Source organism: Ranitomeya imitator, chromosome 1 (assembly GCF_032444005.1).
Source record: "Ranitomeya imitator isolate aRanImi1 chromosome 1, aRanImi1.pri, whole genome shotgun sequence".
Taxonomy (NCBI): domain Eukaryota; kingdom Metazoa; phylum Chordata; class Amphibia; order Anura; family Dendrobatidae; genus Ranitomeya; species Ranitomeya imitator.
Genome location: NC_091282.1, coordinates 729,925,095 through 729,949,463, shown reverse-complemented (window position 1 = coordinate 729,949,463; position 24,369 = coordinate 729,925,095). Strand labels below are relative to the sequence as shown.

At 41.4% G+C, this 24,369-nt stretch overlaps 1 protein-coding gene across 4 annotated transcripts in view; it reads left to right on the top strand.

Moving 5' to 3' along the window:
- Nucleotides 1-24,369, top strand: part of SLC35F4 (solute carrier family 35 member F4) — a 485,714-nt gene that overhangs the window by 310,180 nt on the left and 151,165 nt on the right. For 2 of the 4 annotated variants that reach the window (XM_069733113.1, XM_069733123.1), the window contains one exon: nt 17,341-17,532. The exons of the other annotated variants lie outside the window; for them this stretch is intronic. In XM_069733113.1, coding sequence (XP_069589214.1) covers nt 17,341-17,532 — 192 coding nt within the window. The remainder of the gene's footprint in view (nt 1-17,340; nt 17,533-24,369) is intronic. 4 annotated transcript variants of the gene reach the window in all.

Here is a 24,369-nt window from a genome sequence, read left to right as displayed (position 1 = left end):
CCCCACTGACCGAATACCACAGGTGGCGTCACGGACATAAACTTTATTCAAAACCCCTTTAAGGACATTCCCTTTAACATGGGCACCCAGGGCCATGGACAGGGTCATCGCCACCGTGACATCCCCCTATGAGTACCGGAACCGGTACTGAGAACCCCACAGCCCTAGGGGGCAGTGGCGTATCCGGGGGGGGGCAGCCGGGGCATGTGCCCCGGGCGCAGCGCGATATTCACCTGCTCCTCGTTCCAGCCGCCGCTCCGTCTTCAGCGTCTTCTGCAGTGACGCTCAGGTCAGAGGGCGCGGTGACGTGGTTAGTGAGCGCCCTCTGCCTGAACGTCAGTGCAGAAGATGATGAAGATGGAGATGCACCGGAACGAGGAGCAGGTGAATATTGGAAGTGCCGGGGGCCTGAGCGACGGAGAGGTGAGTATGTGATTTTTTTTTTATCGCAGCAACAGCAAATGGGGCAAGTGTCTGTATGGAGCATCTTATGGAGCCATAATCAACATTTCTGCAGCACTATATGGAGCAAGTGTCTATATGGAGCATCTTATGGGGCCATAATCAACGTTTGTGCTGCACTATATGGGGCAAGTGTCTGTATGGAGCATCTTATGGGGCCATAATTAACGTTTCTGCAGCACTATACGGGGCAAATGTCTCTATAGAGCATCTTATGGGGCCATAATCAACGTTTCTGCAGCACTATATGGCGCAAATATCTTTATGGAGCATCTTATGGGGCCATAATCAACGTTTCTGCAGCATTATATTGGGCAAATGTGTCTGGAGCATCTTATGGGGCCATTATTAACCTTTATGCAGGATTATATGGGGCTCCTGATTCAATATGGATATTCAAAAACACTGATGTCTCAATTAATTTTACTTTTATTGGTATCTATTTTAACATTATGGGGATTCAGGAATGTACCTTGGCTTGGTCATACAGTTTCAATAGAGTTAAGGTACAAATGGGGGAGGTTTGGGGGGAGCTCCAAACTGATCCTTTGCCCCGGGTGCAGGAAAGGCTAGATACACCTCTGCTGGTGGGCGACACACACAAAATACAGGATGGATTTTCAGGCTGTTAGAAAGTTTGAAATGGAAAGCAACTGGGTTAATTTGTGTAGAAATTTGAAAAGGTCCTATGAATTTTTGATCCAATTTAGAAGACGGTACATTCGTTCTCAGATTTTTTGTAGATAGCCACACCTTGTCACCGACCTGAAGGGTAGGAGGGGTTTTGTGATATTTATCCGCTGTTTCTTGGTAATCTTCTTGGGCCTTTTGTACCATCTCAATTAGTTCTTGCTGAGCTTTCCACAACTTTGTAAGTCTGACAGTAACAGCAGGAGCCAAAGTATTCAATGGAAGATTAGGACAAATACCGTATGCAAGCCACAGTTAGCAAGTAATGGGCTTTGGTATGCAGAACTGTGCCTGGAGTTATTATAAGCAAATTCTGCTGTTGGTAAATAGTCCACCCAGTCATCCTGTGGGTAAGAACTAAAACAGTGCAGGTATTGTTCAAGAATTTGGTTACTTTTTTCAGTCTGGCCACTGGATTGTGGGTGGAAGGAAGTAGACAAATTGACAGTAACTACTAAAGCTGTACAGAAGCTTTTCCAAAATTTTGATGTAAATTGAACATCTCCATCAGAAATTACATTGTCATGAATTCCATGCAGCCTAAATATCTCTTTGACCACTAATTCTGTGGTTTGTTCAGCGGTAGGAATCCCTTTAGTTGGAATAAAAGGGGCTATCTTTCTGAGTCGATCCATCACAACAAGGATAACAGTAATTTATTTAGAGGGAGATAGGTCCACAATAAAATCCATTGAGATTGATCCCCAAGGCCTGAATGGAACTGGAAGAGGTTGAAGGAGTCCTAGAGGTCAGGATCATTGCCTCTTGTTCCGTGCACATCTTAAACAGGAGGAAACATATTTTCTCACATCCTTCCTACAAATAGGCCACCAAAAAGAATGAAGCAGTAGTCGTGCGTTTTCATAACTCCAGGGTGTCCTACAAGTTTAGAATGATGGACAAGTTTGAGGACTTCAAGTCAAGCACATTTGGGGATGTATAATTTATGGTTCTGCATCCAAAACTCCTCCTTAAAATGAAAGATCAACATCTTTAGAAAGAAGGTTAAGAAAAAAGTCAGTTTGGTATCCATCTTTAATCTTTGTTAAAAATTCTTTGGTGTCCAGTATTCCCCCAAAAAATTTGGGGGTGTTTAAATGGTACAATCAGTGTTAGATCTCTCCTGAAGTTCGGTAAATATCCTGGACAGCGCACCAGCCAAACCTGGAGAAAAATAAGGCCCAACATGCTCGTCTTGCAGACAACCACTTAGGGTGGTTTCACATTTGCGTTTTTTTTTTTGCGGTAAAAAACGCAAAAAAACGCATGCGTTTTTTCCCTATACGTAACATTAAAAACGCATGCGTTTTTTGCATGCGTTTTGATGCGTTTTTGCAACGCATGCGTTTTTTCACTGCATGCGTTTTGTTGCAGAAATGCAACATGTAGTAATTTTAGCAGCGTTTAGCGGCGTTTTTTGCCGTGAAAAAAACGCATGCGTTTTTTCGCGGTAAAAAAAACCATTGATGTCTATGTAAACGTATGCGTTTTTAAGCACATGCGTTTGCATGCGTTTTTATAGAAAAACACAAGAATACACACTTATAAGCCATACCCTAACCCTAACCCTAAAACACAAACTGTAACCCAAACTGTAACCCAAACTGTAACACAAACTAACACAAACTGTAACACAAACTCTAACACAAACTCTAACCCTAACCCTAACACAAACCCTAACCCTAGGGATCCTAACCCTAACACTAACCCTAAAACACAAATGCTAACACAAACTGCAACACAAACTGTAACACAAACTAACACAAACTCTAACCCTAACCCTAGGGATCCTAACCCTAACACAAACCCTAACCCTAGCCCTAACCCTAGGGATCCTAACCCTAACCCTAACACAAACCCTAGCCCTAACCCTAGCCCTAATCCTAACCCTAGGGATCCTAATCCTAACCCTAACACAAACCCTAACCCTAAAACACAAACTGTAACACAAACTGTAACACAAACCCTAACCCAAACTGTAACCCTAACCCTAGCCCTAACCCTAGCCCTAACCCTAGGGGATCCTAACCGTAACCCTAACACAAACCCTAACCCTAAAACACAAACTGTAACACAAACTGTAACACAAACTCTAACACAAACCCTAACCCTAACCCTAGGGATCCTAACCCTAACATAAACCCTAACCCTAATCCTAAAACACAAACTGTAACACAAACTCTAACACAAACTCTAACACAAACCCTAACCCTAACCCTAGGGATCCTAACCCTAACACAAACCCTAACCCTAGGGATCCTAACCCTAACACAAACCCTAACCCTAACCCTAACACAAACTCTAACCCTAACCCTAAAACACAAACTGTAACACAAACTCTAACACAAACTCTAACACAAACCCTAACCCTAACCCTAGGGATCCTAACCCTAACACAAACCCTAACCCTAACCCTAACACAAACCCTAACCCTAACCCTAACACAAACTCTAACCCTAACCCTAAAACACAAACTCTAACCCTAGGGATCCTAACCCTAACACAAACCCTAACCCTAAAACACAAACTGTAACACAAACTCTAACACAAACTCTAACACAAACCCTAACCCTAACCCTAGGGATCCTAACCCTAACACAAACCCTAACCCTAGGGATCCTAACCCTAACACAAACCCTAACCCTAACCCTAACACAAACTCTAACCCTAACCCTAAAACACAAACTGTAACACAAACTCTAACACAAACTCTAACACAAACCCTAACCCTAACCCTAGGGATCCTAACCCTAACACAAACCCTAACCCTAGGGATCCTAACCCTAACCCTAACACAAACCCTAACCCTAACCCTAACACAAACTCTAACCCTAACCCTAAAACACAAACTCTAACCCTAGGGATCCTAACCCTAACACAAACCCTAACCCTAAAACACAAACTGTAACACAAACTGTAACACAAACTGTAACACAAACTCTAACACAAACTCTAACCCTAACCTTAACCCTAGGGATCCTAACCCTAACCCTAACACAAACACTAACCCTAAAACACAAACTCTAACACAAACCCTAACCCAAACTGTAACCCTAACCCTAGCCCTAACCCTAGCCCTAACCCTAGGGATCCTAACCCTAACCCTAGGAATCCTAACATAACCCTTAGGGATAGGGTTAGGATCCCTAGGGTTAGGGTTACGGTTAGAGTTAGGGTTTGTGTTAGGGTTAGGATCCCTAGGGTTAGAGTTTGTGTTTTAGGGTTAGGGTTAGAGTTTGTGTTAGGGTTAGGGTTTGTGTTAGGGTTAGGATCCCTAGGGTTAGGGTTTGTGTTAGGGTTAGGGTTTGGGTTAGTGTTTGTGTTAGGGTTAGGATCCCTAGGGTTAGGGTTACGGTTAGAGTTAGGGTCTGTGTTAGGGTTAGGATCCCTAGGGTTAGAGTTTGTGTTTTAGGGTTAGAGTTTGTGTTAAGGTTAGGGTTAGGGTTTGTGTTAGGGTTAGGGTTAAGATCCCTAGGGTTAGGGTTTGTGCTAGGGTTAGGGTTAGAGTTTGTGTTAGGGTTAGGGTTAGGATCCCTAGGGTTAGGGTTAGGGTTTGTGTTAGGGTTTGGGTTAGTGTTTCTGTTAGGGTTAGGATCCCTAGGGTTAGGGTTAGGGTTTGTGTTAGGGTTAGGATCCCTTGGGTTAGAGTTTGTGTTTTAGGGTTAGGGTTAGAGTTTGTGTTAGGGTTAGGGTTAGGGTTTGTGTTAGGGTTAGGATCCCTAGGGTTAGGGTTTGTGTTAGGGTTAGAGTTTGTGTTTGTGTTAGGGTTAGGATCCCTAGGGTTAGGGTTAGGGTTTGTGTTAGGGTTAGGATCCCTTGGGTTAGAGTTTGTGTTTTAGGGTTAGGGTTAGAGTTTGTGTTAGGGTTTGTGTTAGGGTTAGGGTTAGGATCCCTAGGGTTAGGGTTTGTGTTAGGGTTAGAGTTTGTGTCAGGGTTAGGGTTAGGATCCCTAGGGTTAGGGTTACGGTTAGAGTTAGGGTCTGTGTTAGGGTTAGGATCCCTAGGGTTAGAGTTTGTGTTTTAGGGTTAGGGTTAGAGTTTGTGTTAAGGTTAGGGTTAGGGTTAAGATCCCTAGGGTTAGGGTTTGTGCTAGGGTTAGAGTTTGTGTTAGGGTTAGGGTTAGGATCCCTAGGGTTAGGGTTAGGGTTTGTGTTAGGGTTTGGGTTAGTGTTTGTGTTAGGGTTAGGATCCCTAGGGTTAGGGTTAGGGTTAGGGTTTGTGTTAGGGTTAGAGTTTGTGTTAGGGTTAGGGTTAGGATCCCTAGGGTTAGGGTTAGGGTTTGTGTTAGGGTTAGAGTTTGTGTTAGGGTTAGGGTTAGGATCCCTAGGGTTAGGGTTAGGGTTTGTGTTAGGGTTAGGATCCCTAGGGTTAGGGTTGAGGTTTGTGTTAGGGTTAGGGTTACAGTTTGTGTTAGGGTTAGGGTTTGTGTTAGGGTTAGGATCCCTAGGGTTAGGGTTAGGGTTCGTGTTAGGGTTAGGATCCCTAGGGTTAGGGTTTGTGTTAGGGTTAGGATCCCTAGGGTTAGGGTTTGTGTTAGGGTTAGGGTTAGAGTTTGTGTTAGGGTTAGGGTTAGGATCCCTAGGGTTAGGGTTTGGGTTAGTGTTTGTGTTAGGGTTAGAATCCCTAGGGTTAGGGTTAGGGTTTGTGTTAGGGTTAGGGCTAGAGTTTGTGTTAGGGTTAGGATCCCTAGGGTTAGGGTTTGTGTTAGGGTTAGAGTTTGTGTTAGGGTTAGGGTTAGGATCCCTAGGGTTAGGGTTAGGGTTTGTGTTAGGGTTAGGATCCCTAGGGTTAGGGTTAGGGTTGAGGTTTGTGTTAGGGTTAGGGTTACAGTTTGTGTTAGGGTTAGGGTTTGTGTTAGGGTTAGGATCCCTAGGGTTAGGGTTAGGGTTCGTGTTAGGGTTAGGATCCCTAGGGTTAGGGTTTGTGTTAGGGTTAGGATCCCTAGGGTTAGGGTTAGGGTTTGTGTTAGGGTTAGAGTTTGTGTTAGGGTTAGGATCTCTAGGGTTAGGGTTAGGATCCCTAGGGTTAGGGTTAGGGTTTGTGTTAGGGTTAGGATCACTAGGGTTAGGGTTAGGATTAGAGTTTGGGTTAGGGTTAGGATTTGTGTTAGGGTTTGTGCTAGAGTTTGTGTTAGAGTTTGTGTTAGAGTTTGGGTTAGAGTTTGTTTTACAGTTTGGGTTAGAGTTTGTTTTACAGTTTGGGTTAGAGTTTGGGTTAGGGTTAGAGTTTGTGTTAGGGTTAGGGTTTGTGTTAGGGTTAGGGTTAGGATCCCTAGGATTAGGGTTAGGGTTTGTGTTAGGGTTAGGATCCCTAGGGTTAGGGTTTGTTTTAGGGTTAGGATCCCTAGGGTTAGGGTTAGGGTTAGAGTTTGGGTTAGGGTTAGGATCCCTAGGGTTACTAGGGATCATAACCCTAACCCTAAGTATTTATGTTTATGGTGGGTTTTCTAGTTGATTTTGATGATTGGCAGCTGTCACACACTTCTCATCATGCGTTTCAAAAACGCAAACGCAGGAAAAAACGCGTCTAAACGCGTCAAAACGCGTTTAAACGCAAAAAACGCATGCGCTTAAAAACGCGTTTAAACGCGTTTTTGCACCAAATACGTTTGCGTTTAAAACGCTGCGTTTTAAAATGCAAGTGTGAAACCAGCCTTAGCTGTACGGTTAAATTCAAAATGTTTGTGGTCAGTGAGGACCGTAGCCGGATGATTGGCCCCTTTCAAAAGATGTTTCCATTTGGAGAAGGTGACTTTAATAGCTAAAAGTTCCTTATTTCCATTGTCCTAATTCTTTTCTGCAGATGACATGGTGTGAGAAAGGAATGCACATGGATGAAGCTGTATCTTGTCCCCAACTCGCTGTGATAAAACAGCTCCCACTGCAGAGTCTGAGGCGTCTACTTCGACAACAAACGACAGTTCAGGATTTGGATGGACTGATATTGGTGTGGAAGTAAAAAGAGTTTTTAATTTATCAAAAGCCTTCTGTGCCTTTGAGGACCAGAGGTTTTTGTAGTGAGTGAAGTAATTGGTAAAATAATTTTTGAAAAGTTTTTTAATGAATCTTCTGTAGAAATTTGCAAATCCTATAAAGCGATGGATGTCTTTTAGATTTATTGAGGTAGGCCAGTCCATTACCACTCTGATTTTACTGGGATCCATGCTCAGACCTTCTAGGGAGATGATATATCCCAGGAGTCCTGGTTTGTTCAAATTCACATATTTCGAGTTTGATATAGAGCTAATTCTCCTGTAGATGTTTCAGGACTAACTGGACATGCCTGCGATGCTCCTTCAGGGTATCTGAAAATATAAGTATCTCACAGAGATAAACAGCAACAAATCGATCCAAGAAATCTAGAAAAACATAATGAAGTGTTGGAAGGTGGCAGGGGCTTTGCTAAAGTTGAAAGGCATAACCAGGTATTCAAAATGTCCATATCTAAAGGTGGTTTTTCACTTATCTCCAGGACAAATTTGTATAAGATTAGATCGAGTTTGGTAAAAATCTTTGCAAACTGCAGTGTTTCCAGCAACTCAGGAATTAAGGGGATTGGGTAGTGATTTTAAAAGGGAAACTGTCACCCGGTTTGGCCTGAGAATTCCTAGAATAATTAGACATTTTGGAGAGGAAACGGGATGCAAACTAACAGCTTCATGATGATTCGGTTCAATACAGATTTCAAGTTCAAGTGTCTCATGATTAACAGGCCCAAAAGATAAAGGTGATCCATCTACAGTTTCAATATCGATTGGCATGGATTTAGTCCTACTTGCTATGTTATTATCAAGTGTAAATTGTTAAGTCCATAAAATTTTCTCCTGCTCCAGAATCTAACATGGCTGGACATTGTATGTTTTGGCTCCAAATTATGACCTGTATGGGAACGACAAAATGAGATGATGGTGATTGCTCTTTGCCTTTATCCTGCATTACAGATGAGATAGTCTGCAAAACCGGATCTGGCCATTCAAAAAGGTCTAAATCACTTTCAGTTTTGGCAAGATTATTCTGTTAAGAATTGACCTGCATTGGATTAATGATATTGCAACCACAATGGCAGCACCGGCAGGTAACATCGTCAGGATATAACCAGAGGTTGGTACATGGGGCAGCAGTGTAGTTGTAAGAATAAAAAGGAATCGTAGTCAGGATATGGCCAGAGGTCAGTACATGGAGCAGCAGTAGGATCTTGACGATAAGCAGCAGGTGGGAAGAAGCTACACTAAAGGCTGGAAGCTCAAAATCTCGCAATGAAGGAAGTGCAGTACCAGGTTTAAATAGGGTGCTCAATCAGGAGACCACAGGGTGAGCCAGTTAGGAACTTGGGGTGGAGACATTAGGAACTCAGGTTGGAGACATCAGGAACAACACAGGTACTAGTATCTGATTTAACAAGGAACTGTCCAGTGAACTGAATAGCTTAGAGGGAAGAGCTGCTGCATGGTGCACAAGAGCTGCTGCGTTCGAATCCTGACAGATGGGCTTTACAGGATGCTAAAAGGTGTTCAAATATCCCTTTTTTAACCATGTATATGGCTGGGCGAACCTGAACTGTAAAGTTCGGGACCGTACTGAACACATAAAGTAAATAAAACCTGGCACTCAAGGTGAATCCCCTTTGTGTTTTATTACAGCAAAAGAGAAAGTATAAACGTTTCGGCCTGTATTGGCCTTCTTCAGTAACGTACTGCCGAGTAGGGGCAGAAAAATGAGAAAGTATAATGAACCGTAGTTCGCCCTTATTCAATATATGTAGAGAGAGATAGGCTCATGTGAGTCCGGCTATGGTGTCCGTTAATTACGCTAAGAGCCTTAGTTCTCGGTGAAATCGGTGTGTGTTCCAGCGACGCGGCATCCACCGCTAGTCAGCTCTTTTGCTGTAATAAAACACAAAAGAGATTCACCTTAAGTTGAGTGCCAGGTTTTACTTACTTTATTGACACACGGTGTGGGAACCTACCTTGGCACCTCCTTCGGTAGTGCATACGTTATCCCATTTCACGTACTGAACACATAGTCACATGGTTCATAGTCACATAGTTCAAGTCCAGTTCGGCTTGTAAAAAAAAAGCAGAAAATTAATAATAAACATTAGAATTATACTTATCTGTCCAGCTCCCCCTCCCCATCCCACATATGTAAAGCCCGAGTTTGGGGTTCGGGCGCAAGGCCATGTCATGTCCGGCCCTGAACTCGAACTTTACAAAAAACTTGAGCGAACCCACGATCCCAAACATTGGGGGGTTCGCCCATCACTAACCAGGTATAAATGCCACTCTTCTCAATATGCCTTTGTTGTTTTTTTTCATTCTCTCCATTGGTAAGAGATGACCTCTTCTTTCTGGTATACGAATCTAGTCTTGTTAACCAAGAGTGCGTTGTTCTCAACTAATTTTCTATGTGGATGTTTTCTTGAGGACCATACATCCCTGGCAAACAAGACTAGATTGGTACGGGTGGGCCATATGTCGGTTATGGAAAGAGGTGAAAGAACAAAAAAACAAAACAATGCCAGATTTATGAGAGCAGTGGCATTTAGACCCGGTAATACCATTACATACTAACGGCAAGTGACAAGTTCTCATTAATGACCACTTCCTTATGTGGGTAGGGGAACAACGTGCTGCCAGCTATAAGCCGAATAGAGGGTTGTCTTGTTATAAAGTAAAATATTGGATAGCTCGGGGGACTGATGCGTTGTCCCCATACACATTTGATCAAATGAAAGTCAATGAGCTTGGGCAACTCTAATATGTATGGTCAGATGAAAAAGAATAAAGGCTTAATGTGTATGGGTGCGCCAGTCAACTGATGGTTGTGAGAAATGTTGATCGCTCATCTGGTTTTGGACTGCTGAGCACATTGTTCTCCCGGAGGACAAGCCGCCGGCCGAGGTGTCAGTGGGCAGCTTTCTCATGTTGATAAATGTAGAGTAATGCACCTAGGACAGAGTAATCCTATTGCTGCATATACATTAAATGGGACTACAGAACAGGAGAAGGACTTCGGTATTCTGGTTACAATTAATCTGAGCAGCAGCACTCAGTGTCAAGCAGCAGCTAATGTATTGTTACCCCTTTACGAATCAATTTGTGAGGCCACATCTAGAATATGGGATCCAGTTTTGAGCTCCACATTTTACAAAGGATATTCACAAGTTAGAGTCAGTTCAAAGGAGGGCAACTAGATTATAACAAGAGATGGCATCTCATATGATGAGAGGTTGGAAAAGTTGGGTTTGTTTAGCTCAGAAAAAAAAGCCTAAGGAGAGGTCTCATATATATGTGTCGTCAATACAAAGGACTGACACATGACTTATTCCTTCCAAAGACTATACTAAGGGCCAGGGGACACTCATTGCAGGTGGAGGAAAGGCGATTTCTGCAACTAAATAGGAAAGGGTTTTTTACAGTTAGAGCTGTCAGAAAGAAACCACCAGAGACTAGATGGAGGTGGACATGACTTGGGGATGGGTGGTGTTATGACCTGGTGGTAAGGACAATAATGGACCTGGTGGTTAAGAGCACACGGAATGACCTGATAGTTACAAATAATATAGGACGAGCTCTGAGACGTGGGAACTCTGCTGACCGCAATCCCTAATCCTATCACACACACTAGAAATAGCCATGGATTGCTCCTAACGCTCCCTATGCAACTCGGCACAGCCTAAGGAACTAGCTAGCCCTGAAGATAGAAAAATGAAGCCTACCTTGCCTCAGAGAAATTCCCCAAAGGAAAAGGCAGCCCCCCACATATAATGACTGTGAGTAAAGATGAAAATACAAACACAGAGATGAAATAGATTTAGCAAAGTGAGGCCCGACTTACTGAACAGACTGAGGATAGGAAAGGTAACTTTGCGGTCAGCACAAAAAACTACAAAAAGACCACGCAGAGGGCGCAAAAAGACCCTCCGCACCGACTCACGGTGCGGAGGCGCTCCCTCTGCGTCCCAGAGCTTCCAGCAAGCAAGACAAAAATCAAAATAGCAAGCTGGACAGAAAAATAGCAAACAAAGAAAAAACAAGCAGGAACTTAGCTTCTGCTGGGAAGACAGGTCACAAGAACGATCCAGGAGAGAACTAGACCAATACTGGAACATTGACAGGTGGCATGGAGCAATGATCTAAGTGGAGTTAAATAGAGCAGCCAGCTAACGAATTAACCTCGTCACCTGTGGAAGGAAACTCAGAAGCCGCAGCCGAAGTACCATTCATGACCACAGGAGGGAGCTTGACAACAGAATTCACAACAGGGTGGACCGAGAACTCCTGCAGCTTTTGTTTGTATTGCGGTGTAGATTTTAAACAAGAGAGTTGTTGCTTTAAGAGGAAGTTTAGATGTTTGTGCCTGGTGTATTACTGTGAGGAGAGTGGGTGGGGCTTATATAGGGGAGGCAACTCTGGCTCTCCCTCTTTCTCTCACAGGATAGACACGAGGAAACATTACCCGCCCTCCCGCCCTGTTTATAATCTTTGTCCTTAAACTTTTTAATTATTGCTTGTATAATGATAAATGCTTTATTGTATTTTTGAATTTGTCATTGTATATCTTGTACCAGGTTCAATTGTATATTGGCTATATAGAGTTATTATTTGCGGTAACCTTCTAAGCCCAAGGGAAGGGCAATCCTTCAGCCATGGTTCCCTGGAGGTTTCCTCCACAGGGGTTTTTTCCTCTCCTGAGCGCTGTAGGATGACTCTTTGTGAGTCGGGGGTTTGCCAAGTTTAGTCCCATTAATGCTTTTGCAGGGACTTCTAGTTTTTAAGTTTACAAAAATGATTTAATTATTTTAAAAAAATGTCAAATGAGACTTGGAATTTATATCCCGTCACGGCTTTGCGGTTTAGGAGTCAGGTGGAAGTTGCAGACAAGTTAAGGTGGACTCATTTTAACTAATAGAGGATGTAAAACCTCATGGTGGTGAGCAGGCTTGGCTTTGCTGGCCAGCCTCACGGACGTTGTAATGGTAACATCAATCAGGGGCGGGCACAGTGGTTAAGCACAGGAGTGAGGATAATAGGGTCATTGGTGCCCTGAAAGTTTACTGGCTCTGCTTGAATGGCAAGCCAGTGCGTGCCGCCCCCTTATGGCTGTCTGTCCTGGTGCTGTATGTCAGACAGCTGGGGATATCGCAGTACTTGTGAATCCCAATGTACTAGCACTCCACCTGAATCCTACTATGATTATTTAATCCTGTGATTTGAATAAAAGCTGTGGCCATTTTGACAACTAAAATAATGTGTTTTGTGTGTTTATTTTAGTACCTAGGTTTACAGTAGTTATGGTTGTTTTAAGAAGGAGTGGGGTCCATCCCATATCCAGAAGTCATGTGGAATGCCCAAGTGCAACAGGTAGTAATGGCAGACACTGTAACAGCTTTTAACAAACGGTTGGGTGATTTCCTCAGTGTACATAACACTGTGGGTTATAGTTAATTTAGTGACAAAATGTAAATTTAGTGGAGAAAGGTGGAACTTGATGGACTTAGGTATTATTTTCACCCTATGTAACTATGAATGCTCGGCTGAGCGCTTCTATGTATGGAAGTTGGCTGTGACGGCTAAGCATTGTTCTACTGACAGTCGTCTAATGTGTATGGCCAGCCTAATATAAAATATGCAGAAGATAACGACTAATAAAGCTGTTTTTAGGTTTGCTAAAAGGTGAGCTACACAATGTACAAGGTTACTTCTATTGTATTGGTTTGGCAATTTCAGATAGCCCATGTCTTTCTAATGTGGGCTTTTGTCAACCCATTATGTCAATATGTGAATTGGAGTTCTGTAAACTTCAGAGCTGAAATCTCCTAACCTCCTTTTTGTTATGTGATGTAGGTGGGTGTGTGAGAGACTACTTCTTTTGATACTTTCTATTATGTGGCTAGACATAATCTCCCTTCTAAGGATGATATGTTGCAAGATACTTGGTAAATTGTGAATATCTCCATCATTTTTCTGCTAGGTCTTGGGAATAAAAGAATATATTGGAAGCTGGGAAATGGCTCAGCTGCCTGGTTTGCCAGTGAGAGTGACTAACCGCATTAGTCAGTCATCCCAGGAATAGTAGGTGTTTGTTTGGGTTTAGTTTAACCTATTTCTCTACAAAGGAGCAAGTAAAGTATAAAGCTGTGAAATATATTTGCCTTCTGCTTCAGGCACATAACTCTTGCACTTAGTCATGCACAATCATAGCAGAAAGAAAATCATTTCCACATTTCTACCGTGCTGCTACTCTACATCCTTTGCTTACCCTTTTATAAACCCCCAGACCTGCTTATTTAGGGCTTTGCTCACATCTGCGTTGGATGCTCTGTCACAGATTTCATCATAGTTGATGGGAATAATTGTGCAGCATACAGCACTGATCTTCCCAACAAAATACTGGACATCACAGAGGAGCCAGACGGATCTCATTATGAGTCAGTCGAGTCCATAATGCATCATTAGTGTCCATAACGTGACCGATGCCTCAATCCGTCATTTTTGGTTTTCTGTTCCCGATATATGATATATGAGGACAGTTTGTGGAAAGAATAGACTGAAAATGGTGGAAAATAATATCAAACTAAGCTCCCAGCAAAAGTACACTGCTTGTCCACTATGGAGGATGTATCATACTATAGAGATGTGTCCATCTGTATCTTTCTAAACACCTTGTTAAAGTGGTTGCTTGCCACTTAAATTAATGCATTTTATAGGCTGCTGAAAGGTGATTATGCCATTGTTTTAAAACACTTCATATCTAGAGAAAAAAAAATCAGTGCAGTATAACCCCTTTATGGACAATAATTTCTCACAATACAATTTCGGTATATTATCATCGTATGCCAGTAAAACCCTCAACACACTGCAATCACATCAGAACTATGAGATGGCCACATGTAGGCACTTACAGCATAAACATGTCCTGACCCACCTCTTTGTCCAAATCTGGATGCTTACCTTGGGAAATGTTGGACTTTGAATAAAGCTAAGGAAGGACACATCTGTAAAAGTGAGCCCAATGGGCACTGATTATTTCTATACTGGGTCCAGATACACCAAAAGGCAGCACTGCCTTTTAGGAAAAAGTAATGTAATGTTGGCATGCTGGCCCTGTCTATGGTTCCTTGTTCTATTATCTTCCTCTTTGGAGGTTTTCAATCAAATTACAAGTCTTTGAGTTTTAATAAAATAGAACTTGTATAATTTTTAGAGATGGAAAGAAACCTTAAAATGTGCCACAGGATATACATAATTTTTTTAATATTTCAATGGTTTCACTCACTTTTCAAAGATCAACATGATCTCAAACATGACATTCTTGGATTCTGATTCTCAACAGGATGTTGCCCCTTTAGAGTTGATTGTCCTCTATATCATGAGCCTGTGACCTCTTGTTTGGCTACTCATTCAGCTAACAGCTCTTCTTCTTGCTTCTATCTTACACATATAAGCTTGGTATGGTGGGGTGGGGCGGGTTAAAACTGTCTGTCATGTATCAGACACTGGCTGCATTATTTCATTCAGGTATTTTTGACTCTGAAGCGCTGCAACATTTCAGAGAAAAACATACCTTAAAAGCCAAGGCGCACGGGAGATACCAAACTGCACGTGAGACCTGTCAGAAAGGTGAGAAGCATCTCTGCATCCATTCACCTTGAGTGAAAGGTGTCTCCCTGCATGCATGTATTGGGCGAGACTTGTCAGTCACTGGCAGAACGACAGGAGAAGATGCCGGGGACTAGTTTCCCATTCGGCTTGGCCTCTAGTGGGTTTTACATTTTTTTGCTGAAATGCCACAGTGTTTCAGAGCCAAACATACCTTGCTGACATCAAACAGCTACTGCCTCATATATGCTACCCATGGATCAGACAGCATGTATCAACTTTTAATATTTTGTAATGCAGAGTTTTGTTGCAAGGGACAGAGGTCCATCATTGAACAAGTTTTTAAATCTGCTTTTAGATTTAATAATATTTTCTAACAGTGGGACAAAATAGAAATGACTGTAACTCAGGAACATTGTAAAGACTAAAAAGAATTTAGGTCCATTTCATCCAACCTATTATCCTACAAGGACGATCTGCAGGAAGTAAAAAAAAACCTGTGTATTATAGTTGCTGTTTGTCTCTTGCCAATATGACAAACATTAAAAACTACAATATTTAGCAAGTGATATTTCTTTCATAATATACATTGAGACCCCTTTTCCTCTTTTATGAGTCAACCATCACAACATGATGTAACAGAGAGGTCCATAGTCTCCCTACTTTAACAGTAAAGAAGCTCCATCTATAATGATAGGGAGACTTTCTTTCCACTACACAGAGTGCATGCCTCTTAGTCATAGTTACAGGATTAGGTTTATGAAGATCATTAGACAGATATCTGGACAGTTCATTAGCATAATTGTGGATAATAGTTAAATACTTTCATACTTTTAAGGTTGAAAGAAGACTCAAGTCCATTCTCTTCAACCTATAACCTAACATGTTGATCCAACTGACAATCTTTTCTAAGAAGGGCTTTTTCCAAATATTATAATTCAAGTCAGATAATCTCTCTTGGTAGTACAGTCCACTTATTCCCTTAGTTATTCAATAAATATTAAATTAGACCTTATCCTTACAGGATAACGTACTGAACTCTTGGTTTCCGACTGCTGGGATCCCAAGATTGGAGCTATCAAATCTGGGAACCAGCCTTATCTTAAATGGAGTGGAGGTGTGCATGTTGGACCTTCACTCCATTCACTGTCTTATCAAACTGCGAGAGAATGCAGAGGGCTAACCCTATAGATAATTAATGGAGCAGAGGATGAGCATGCCCACCTCTGCTCTATTCAAAATTGGGCTTTGCGGGACCCAATCAGACACCTAATCTTGGGGGTCCCAGCGGTCAAACCCCCAGTGATAAGTAAATTAACCTCTGTGCATTGGGGATAATTTAATAACTTGAGCATAACTGTTTAATTACTTTGGTCATCCCCTATTGCCATAGGTTACATTCTGTCCTTATACACAATAGACCACACTATGTACATAATATTTCATCTTGTTGTTTGATTATTAATTTTTAGAAAGACAAAATGATGTTCTTGTTAGGAACGTCTATGTCTATTTTGATACCTTGAGTAATTAGCCTTGGCAGCAGATATCTGGCACAGATTGCTCAAGGTAAAGGCACAGATTGCTCAAGGTAAGTTCACTGTGCACCAGTTTCCCCTCACTGCGTCGGTTTACACAATTTTTTACAGTATCATTGTAACATATTTCTTATCGCAAGTGTTTAACCTTGCATTTATCCACATTAAAAATGAATTCACCTCTAGCTTTCTCAGATTGCTCTGTAATATTGTATTGTAGTCTCTTCTGTGTTCTTCGCTTTACAGAGTTTTTATCATCAGTAAAAATTGAATTGAATTGACATATGTAGTTGAATAGCTACAAAGCTACTTGGGTTCATCAAATTTTACATTTATTAGACATTTATTAGACCAACAGGAAGGCTAAACAAAATTTCTTGGCCAACTTCTTTAGGGGTAACTTTCAATATGCTTTGTGGATTAGTTAAAAGGCAAACTGATTTTTGGACCACCAAAGTCTAATTCAGTAGGCAAAGCAAAGAGATATTAGAGAAATCTTAATAATATATGTGTATTAGGCTTTCCAGCTTGAACTATCTTGCCTGTTAAGCTTTAGGACAGTCTACAACAAATATTGGGCACAATCCTTTACCAATTATTGTATGATGTTTGAAGAAAGAAGACAATGAAGAGTCCAAGCTTAACTTGCATCTTTTGTAGAGATGTAGAGTTTCATTTTTTCTCCCCTTATGGTCTTCATCGATGGATTTTTCTAAAACAACTGGAAGTATGAACAGAACATACAGATAGAGGCTGGATATCTATCTAATATGCCGCCAAGTCTATGAAGAGAAATATCTCCAACATGAGTAAACATGAAGTCTATGCAGATGTCCAGTAGACATCTCGGAGTAAAGGACAATCTGAAAACAAAAACTCTACTTATATTACATTTTTCAGTAGCGTGAATGAAACAAGATGCCATAGAAATGCATAATCCTTCTTGGTGGGGTTGATGTTTTCAAGACAATGTTTATAGGAAGCTTGTTTAAAAATTGAAGAATGTTCATAATCTGCTGGACAAAATTCATTCCAACTCTTTCTTCTCAGATACTTCACACTCATCCGTTTCACGGTGTCTGTCCGGAATCACATACTCGAATTCATGTAGTAGCACAAGAAAGAAGATATGTCATATGTCTTCAACTGAAGAATCTTCTTCTCCCATGTTTGAGATGGAAAGTAGAAGTCCTCTTCAAAGGTTTGAATGCAGCAGATCCAACTTGGTCCAGAGTGGTTCAGGTATGACTCGTCCTACCAATACTGGCATTTTGACTGTGATTCTTATGTTATTACAGAAGGTATTGGTTTCCTCGTTTCCTTCTTATTTATTTCCTTTACCAGTATTCTTCATCATTTTAATGCAATCAGAAGATAAGGATTCTATTTTGAGTCTAACATCAAATACAATCAAATATTATTTGTGGGACAGGAAAATGCTACTTGCTTTTATCTTAAGAAGGAACCTTTCGTAAAATGTCTAACAATGGACTGTCTGAAAAAAATGTGAAGTCAAATTACTAACAGTATCGGTAATATATTTTCTTTGAAGTATAGATTATACACTCATTTTGTATACTCTACATGTTCTTTCCACTTTTTATACAAAAAGTTTCATTGAGCCACTTTCCCAGCAGATGTTTTATTTTTGAGGGCCTTGTTCTTATCCACTTCTCATGGACATCAGCAAGGTGAAGGCTAAGCCTGCTCAGGGGCTTTAGAAAATTACATCTACGAAATTCTTAAGCTATAGAGTAAAAAAAAAAGCGCTCTGCAAGCAGGTTTCTCTAGGGTACTTTCTAATTCAGTTTTATGTTCTGCTGAGATAAAAACACTGGAAAGGAATCTAGGAATTCTGAATATATTTAATTATCAGTCAAGAAATGAGTGTAGAGCCAAGCAATGGCTTTAAATAGAACTTTCAAGGCTTCAAGTGGGTTACATATCTCATTTATATGTTTCACTTCTACTTAAAAAAAAAAAAGTAAAAGAACATAATACAATGCCAGAAGTAAGTAGTTCAACATGGGCCAGGAGGAATGAGGACAATGAACTGCCAAGTCTCAAGCAAATAAGCAACGTAACCACCAATGACCAAGATGTCTATGCTAATCAATGTAAGCTTGAGTGCTTCTGTAAATGGTATCAAACTACTAATTCTCAAAAAAGATTGTATTCCGAATGCAAAACCTTCCACTATTATGAGCCTGATACATTTCAATGAACTTGTCTTCTTTAATTTAGTTTACTGAGAATAATGTGAACAGACTCAAGACTTGGGATTATCAGTGGCAGGGTTGGAGTGGTCCACCAGGGTATCAGAGTGCCTCTGCTGGGCCAGTCTCTGACATAATTGTAAAAGTTGAGAAACCAACAGGACAAAATCAATTTTTGGGGTTCTTTTTCCAGTGAACTAATTCACCTATAGCCTATTAGAGTTCATTGATTTATAAAACATTACGACAGAAATAACAGAAACAGGAGCAAAATCGTAATATCTTTTATAACAAAATTCTTGTCATGATTACATTGACTTTATGTGTATGACATTAAACAATAATTCATGATGCTCTTGTAAAGGAAGAACACACTGGTGGTATGTTTGTTTGCCTTAGAAGATTGTTTCTTGTGGATTTATATAATACAGTATGTGAATTTTAAAGGTAGAACCCCATGATTGCTTGAGGTTTGGTAGATTACACTTGCAAAATTACAATCTTTGAGTTTTATCTAGAAATGAAAACTGCACAAAACTTGTCAGACTCCGTTCTCTTTTTTTGTGCTGCTTATTTGGTGAATATGTTGAGAAGGCTTCCTGTGAAAATAGTAAATGTATCTATAGCTGGCAAGGGGCAAGAGTGTGCTTTTTTGGCATACCCTACTGTGACAGAAGCTGCACTGTTGATTTAGAATCATCCAGCAACTATAGGGGTTAAAATGGTTATAGCAGAGAGGGAGTGGTTAGCTCAGCCCAAGGGAATATCGGGAAAGTTATTGTGTCCTGGACATCCAAAAGTAAGGAGTGTGCTAGAGATTCTCCTGTCAGACTGAAATAAGATAAGCTGTATACAGTAGACCAGTTCTTCCTGGAGAGTGATTGTTATAATCATAGAAACAATCAGGATAGTCATCTTTATTACTTCAAGGTAGAAATTAGAGAGCTATAGCACTGGACTCATTCCCCCTCCTCCCCACCTCACTGCATGAATAAGGTACAGTTCTGGTTGGGTTAAGACACTGTGTGTGTAAAGAAGTTATCTGTATGAGATTTTCATATACACTACGGTTCCAAAGTTTAGGGTCACCCAGACAATTTTGTGTTTTCCATGAAAACTCAAACATTTATTAATCAAATGAGTTGCCAAATGAATTGAAAATCTAGTCCAGACATTGGCAAGGTTCGAAAAAAAGATTTTTATTTGAAATAATAATTTTCTCCTTCAAACTTTGCTTTCGTCAAAGAATGTTCCCTTTGCAGCAATTACAGCATTGCAGACCTTTGGCATTCTAGCAGTTAATTTGCTGAGGTAATCTGGAGAAATTTCACCCCATGCTTCCAGAAGCCCCTCCCATAAGTTGGTTTGGCTTGATGGGCACTTTTTGCGTACCATACGGTCAAGCTGCTCCCACAACAGCTCAGTGGGGTTGAGATCTGATGACTGCACTGGCCACTCCATTACAGATAGAATATCAGCAGCCTGCTTCTTCCCTAAATAGTTCTTGCATAATTTAGAGGTGTTCTTTGGGTCATTGTCCTGTTGTAGGATGAAATTGGCTCCAATCAAGCGCTGACCACAGGGTATGGCATGGCATTGCAAAATGGAGTGATAGCCTTCCTTATTCAATATCCCTTTTACCTTGTGCAAATCTCCCACTTTACCAGCACCAAAGCAACCCCAGACCATCACATTACCTCCACCATGCTTGACAGATGGTGTCAGGCACTCTTCCAGCATCTTTTCAGTTGTTCTGCGTCTCACAAATGTTCTTCTGTGCGATCCAAACACCTCAAACTTGGATTCATCTGTCCATAACACTTTTTTCCACTCTTCCTCTGTCCAATGTCTGTGTTCTTTTGCCCATATTAATCTTTTCCTTTTATTAGCCAGTCTCAGATATGGCTTTTTTTTGCCACTCTGCCCTGAAGCCAGCATCCCGGAGTTACCTCTTCACTGTAGATGTCACTATGGCATTTTGCGTGTACTATTTAATGAAGTTGCCAGTTAAGGACCTGTGAGGCGTTGATTTCTCAAACTTCAGACTCTAATGTACTTGTCTTGTTGCTCAGTTGTGCAGCGGGGCCTCCCACTTCTCTTTCTAGCCTGGTTAGAGCCTGTTTGCGCTCTCCTCTGAAGGGAGTAGTACACACCTTTGTAGGAAATCTTCAATTTCTTGGCAATTTCTCACATGGAATAGCCTTAATTTCTAAGAACAAGAAAAGACGGTCGAGATTCACATGAAAGTTCTTTTTTTCTGGCCATTTTGAGAGTTTAATAGAACCAACAAATGTAATGCTCCAGATTCTCATCTAGTTCAAAGGAAGGTCAGATTTATAGGTTCTGTAATCAGGCAAACTGTTTTCAGCTGTGCTAACATACTTGCACAAGGGTTTTCAAAGGTATTTTAACCATCTATTACCCTTCTTACACAGTTAGCAAACACAAAGTACCATAAGAACACTGGAGTGATGGTTTTTGGAAATGGGACGATTGCAGCTAGAATAGTCATTTACCACATTAACAATGTATAGAGTGTATTTCTGAATCATTTAATGTAAGCTTCATTGGAAAAAACTGTGCTTTTCTTTCAAAAATAAGGAAATTTCTAAGTGACCCTAAACTTTGGAATGGTAGTGTATGTTGATGAAGCATTGCATAAAGAGAAGTGATACTGTCTAATGAAAAGAAGCTTGAATAAAACCCCTGTGATCAACTTCAGCTCAGAACTGTCATAGCTGTGTGCCTGTAAACCGTTACCTACCCTCTACTGTGAAGAGTTACAATTAATGGTTGTCCTGAGTAAGATTTCCCCAGGATTCCAACAAGAACTCATGTTTCCTTTGTATCGCTCTCATATCCTGAGTGGCATGCATGCGTACAGGGAATTCTAAGAGGTTATAAGACTGTCATTGAGCAGAGGCACAGCTATTGAAACATACAGCAGCACAGCACGTCAACTCAACTCTGCTACACCAGTTAAAGAGGACTGATATTGTAAAAGCACAATGGCCAAAGCAGGAGCTATGAATGTGGAAACACAAATTAAAAGTGTCAGTGAGTTGCTTTTGCACTTAACCTATGAGGAAGCGAGTGCTGTAACAGGACATGTAAAGATTTCAGAAGAACAGACATGGCCTGTATATACTACATGGCCTGTGCTATATACTATGTGGCTGCTATGTACATACATACATATTGCAGAATACTCGATGCGTTAATACAGGCCATGCAGTATACAACACAGCCCAAATAGTATATAATACAGCCCACGCAGTATATAGCAGCCACGCAGTATATAACACAGGCGACATAGTATATAACACAGGCCATGCAGTATATAACAATGGCCACGTAATATATAGCACAGACTACGCAGTACATAACAGCCCACATAGTATCTAACACTGGCCACATAGTATATAGCACAGCCACGTAGTATATAGCAGCCACGCGGTATATAACGCAGCCCACGCAGTATATAGAGTAACACTGCCCATGCGGTATACAGTGGGGCAAAAAAGTATTTAGTCAGTCAGCAATAGTGCAAGTTCCACCACTTAAAAAGATGAGAGGCGTCTGTAATTTACATCATAGGTAGACCTCAACTATGGGAGACAAACTGAGAAAAAAAAATCCAGAAAATCACATTGTCTGTTTTTTTTAACAATTTATTTGCATATTATGGTGGAAAATAAGTATTTGGTCAGAAACAAACAATCAAGATTTCTGGCTCTCACAGACCTGTAACTTCTTCTTTAAGAGTCTCCTCTTTCCTCCACTCATTACCTGTAGTAATGGCACCTGTTTAAACTTGCTATCAGTATAAAAAGACACCTGTGCACACCCTCAAACAGTCTGACTCCAAACTCCACTATGGTGAAGACCAAAGAGCTGTCAAAGGACACCAGAAACAAAATTGTAGCCCTGCACCAGGCTGGGAAGACTGAATCTGCAATAGGCAACCAGCTTGGAGTGAAGAAATCAACAGTGGGAGCAATAATTAGAAAATGGAAGACATACAAGACCACTGATAATCTCCCTCGATCTGGGGCTCCACGCAGAATCCCACCCCGTGGGGTCAGAATGATCACAAGAACGGTGAGCAAAAATCCCAGAACCACGCGGGGGGACCTAGTGAATGAACTACAGAGAGCTGGGACCAATGTAACAAGGCCTACCATAAGTAACACACTACGCCACCATGGACTCAGATCCTGCAGTGCCAGACGTGTCCCACTGCTTAAGCCAATACATGTCCGGGCCCGTCTGAAGTTTGCTAGAGAGCATTTGGATGATCCAGAGGAGTTTTGGGAGAATGTCCTATGGTCTGATGAAACCAAACTGGAAATGTTTGGTAGAAACACAACTTGTCGTGTTTGGAGGAAAAAGAATACTGAGTTGCATCCATCAAACACTATACCTACTGTAAAGCATGGTGGTGGAAACATCATGCTTTGGGGCTGTTTCTCTGCAAAGGGGCCAGGACGACTGATCCGGGTACATGAAAGAATGAATGGGGCCATGTATTGTGAGATTTTGAGTGCAAACCTCCTTCCATCAGCAAGGGCATTGAAGGTGAAACGTGGCTGGGTCTTTCAACATGACAATGATCCAAAGCACACCGCCAGGGCAACGAAGGGGTGGCTTCGTAAGAAGCATTTCAAGGTCCTGGAGTGGCCTAGCCAGTCTCCAGATCTCAACCCTATAGAAAACCTTTGGAGGGAGTTGAAAGTCCGTGTTGCCAAGCGAAAAGCCAAAAACATCACTGCTCTAGAGGAGATCTGCATGGAGGAATGGGCCAACATACCAACAACAGTGTGTGGCAACCTTGTGAAGACTTACAGAAAACGTTTGACCTCTGTCATTGCCAACAAAGGATATATTACAAAGTATTGAGATGAAATTTTGTTTCTGACCAAATACTTATTTTCCACCATAATATGCAAATAAATTGTTAAAAAAACAGACAATGTGATTTTCTGGATTTTTTTTTCTCAGTTTGTCTCCCATAGTTGAGGTCTACCTATGATGTAAATTACAGACGCCTCTCATCTTTTTAAGTGGTGGAACTTGCACTATTGCTGACTGACTAAATACTTTTTTGCCCCACTGTATAACACATCAATAGTAAAAAAGTTGGGGACACACAGGGTTAATAGCAGCGGTTACGGAGTGCGGTACCTGCAGCCCGTTACCGCTGGCATTAACCCTGTGTGAGCGGTGAGTGGAGGGGAGTATGCAGGCGCCGGGCACTGACTGCAGGGGAGTAGGGAGGGACTAATCGGACTGTGCCCGTTGCTGATTGCTACAGGTCAGACATGGGTGGCTGGACTAGCTGACTTCAACTTCAGTATCAAGTACAAGCCAGGAAAATGCAATGTGGACTCAGACAGATTGTAGAGAATCCCGTTAAAGCCTCAGGAGTTTATGGAAGTGTGCTTGGAAGAAGTCAGTCTAGAAGCTGTTGTGAGCACCACCCAAGCCATTCAAGTCCAACATGAGGAATGCACACCGCTGTGGTGTCTGTTGATGGTGACAGCTACCATGAAAGCACAGGAACAAAATTGCCTAATGTCCATTCAACGGTTATCAAAAGACATGATTAAGAAAACACAATGAGAAGATCAAATAATGGGGAGAATTCTACCATGTGTGGAACAAAATTGGGTCCCGAGGAAGTGAGAGTTAGTCACCAGCAGTAACTGTCTTATTTAAAGAATGAGCAAAGCTCTACCTCAGCGCATATAGTATCCTGTAACCCAAAGAGAGGACAAACAGTACTACCTGGAATACATAATCGGTTGGTCTTCCGACATGTTAAATCTAGAAGAAAGAACTACAAACCTGATTTGTGAGCATT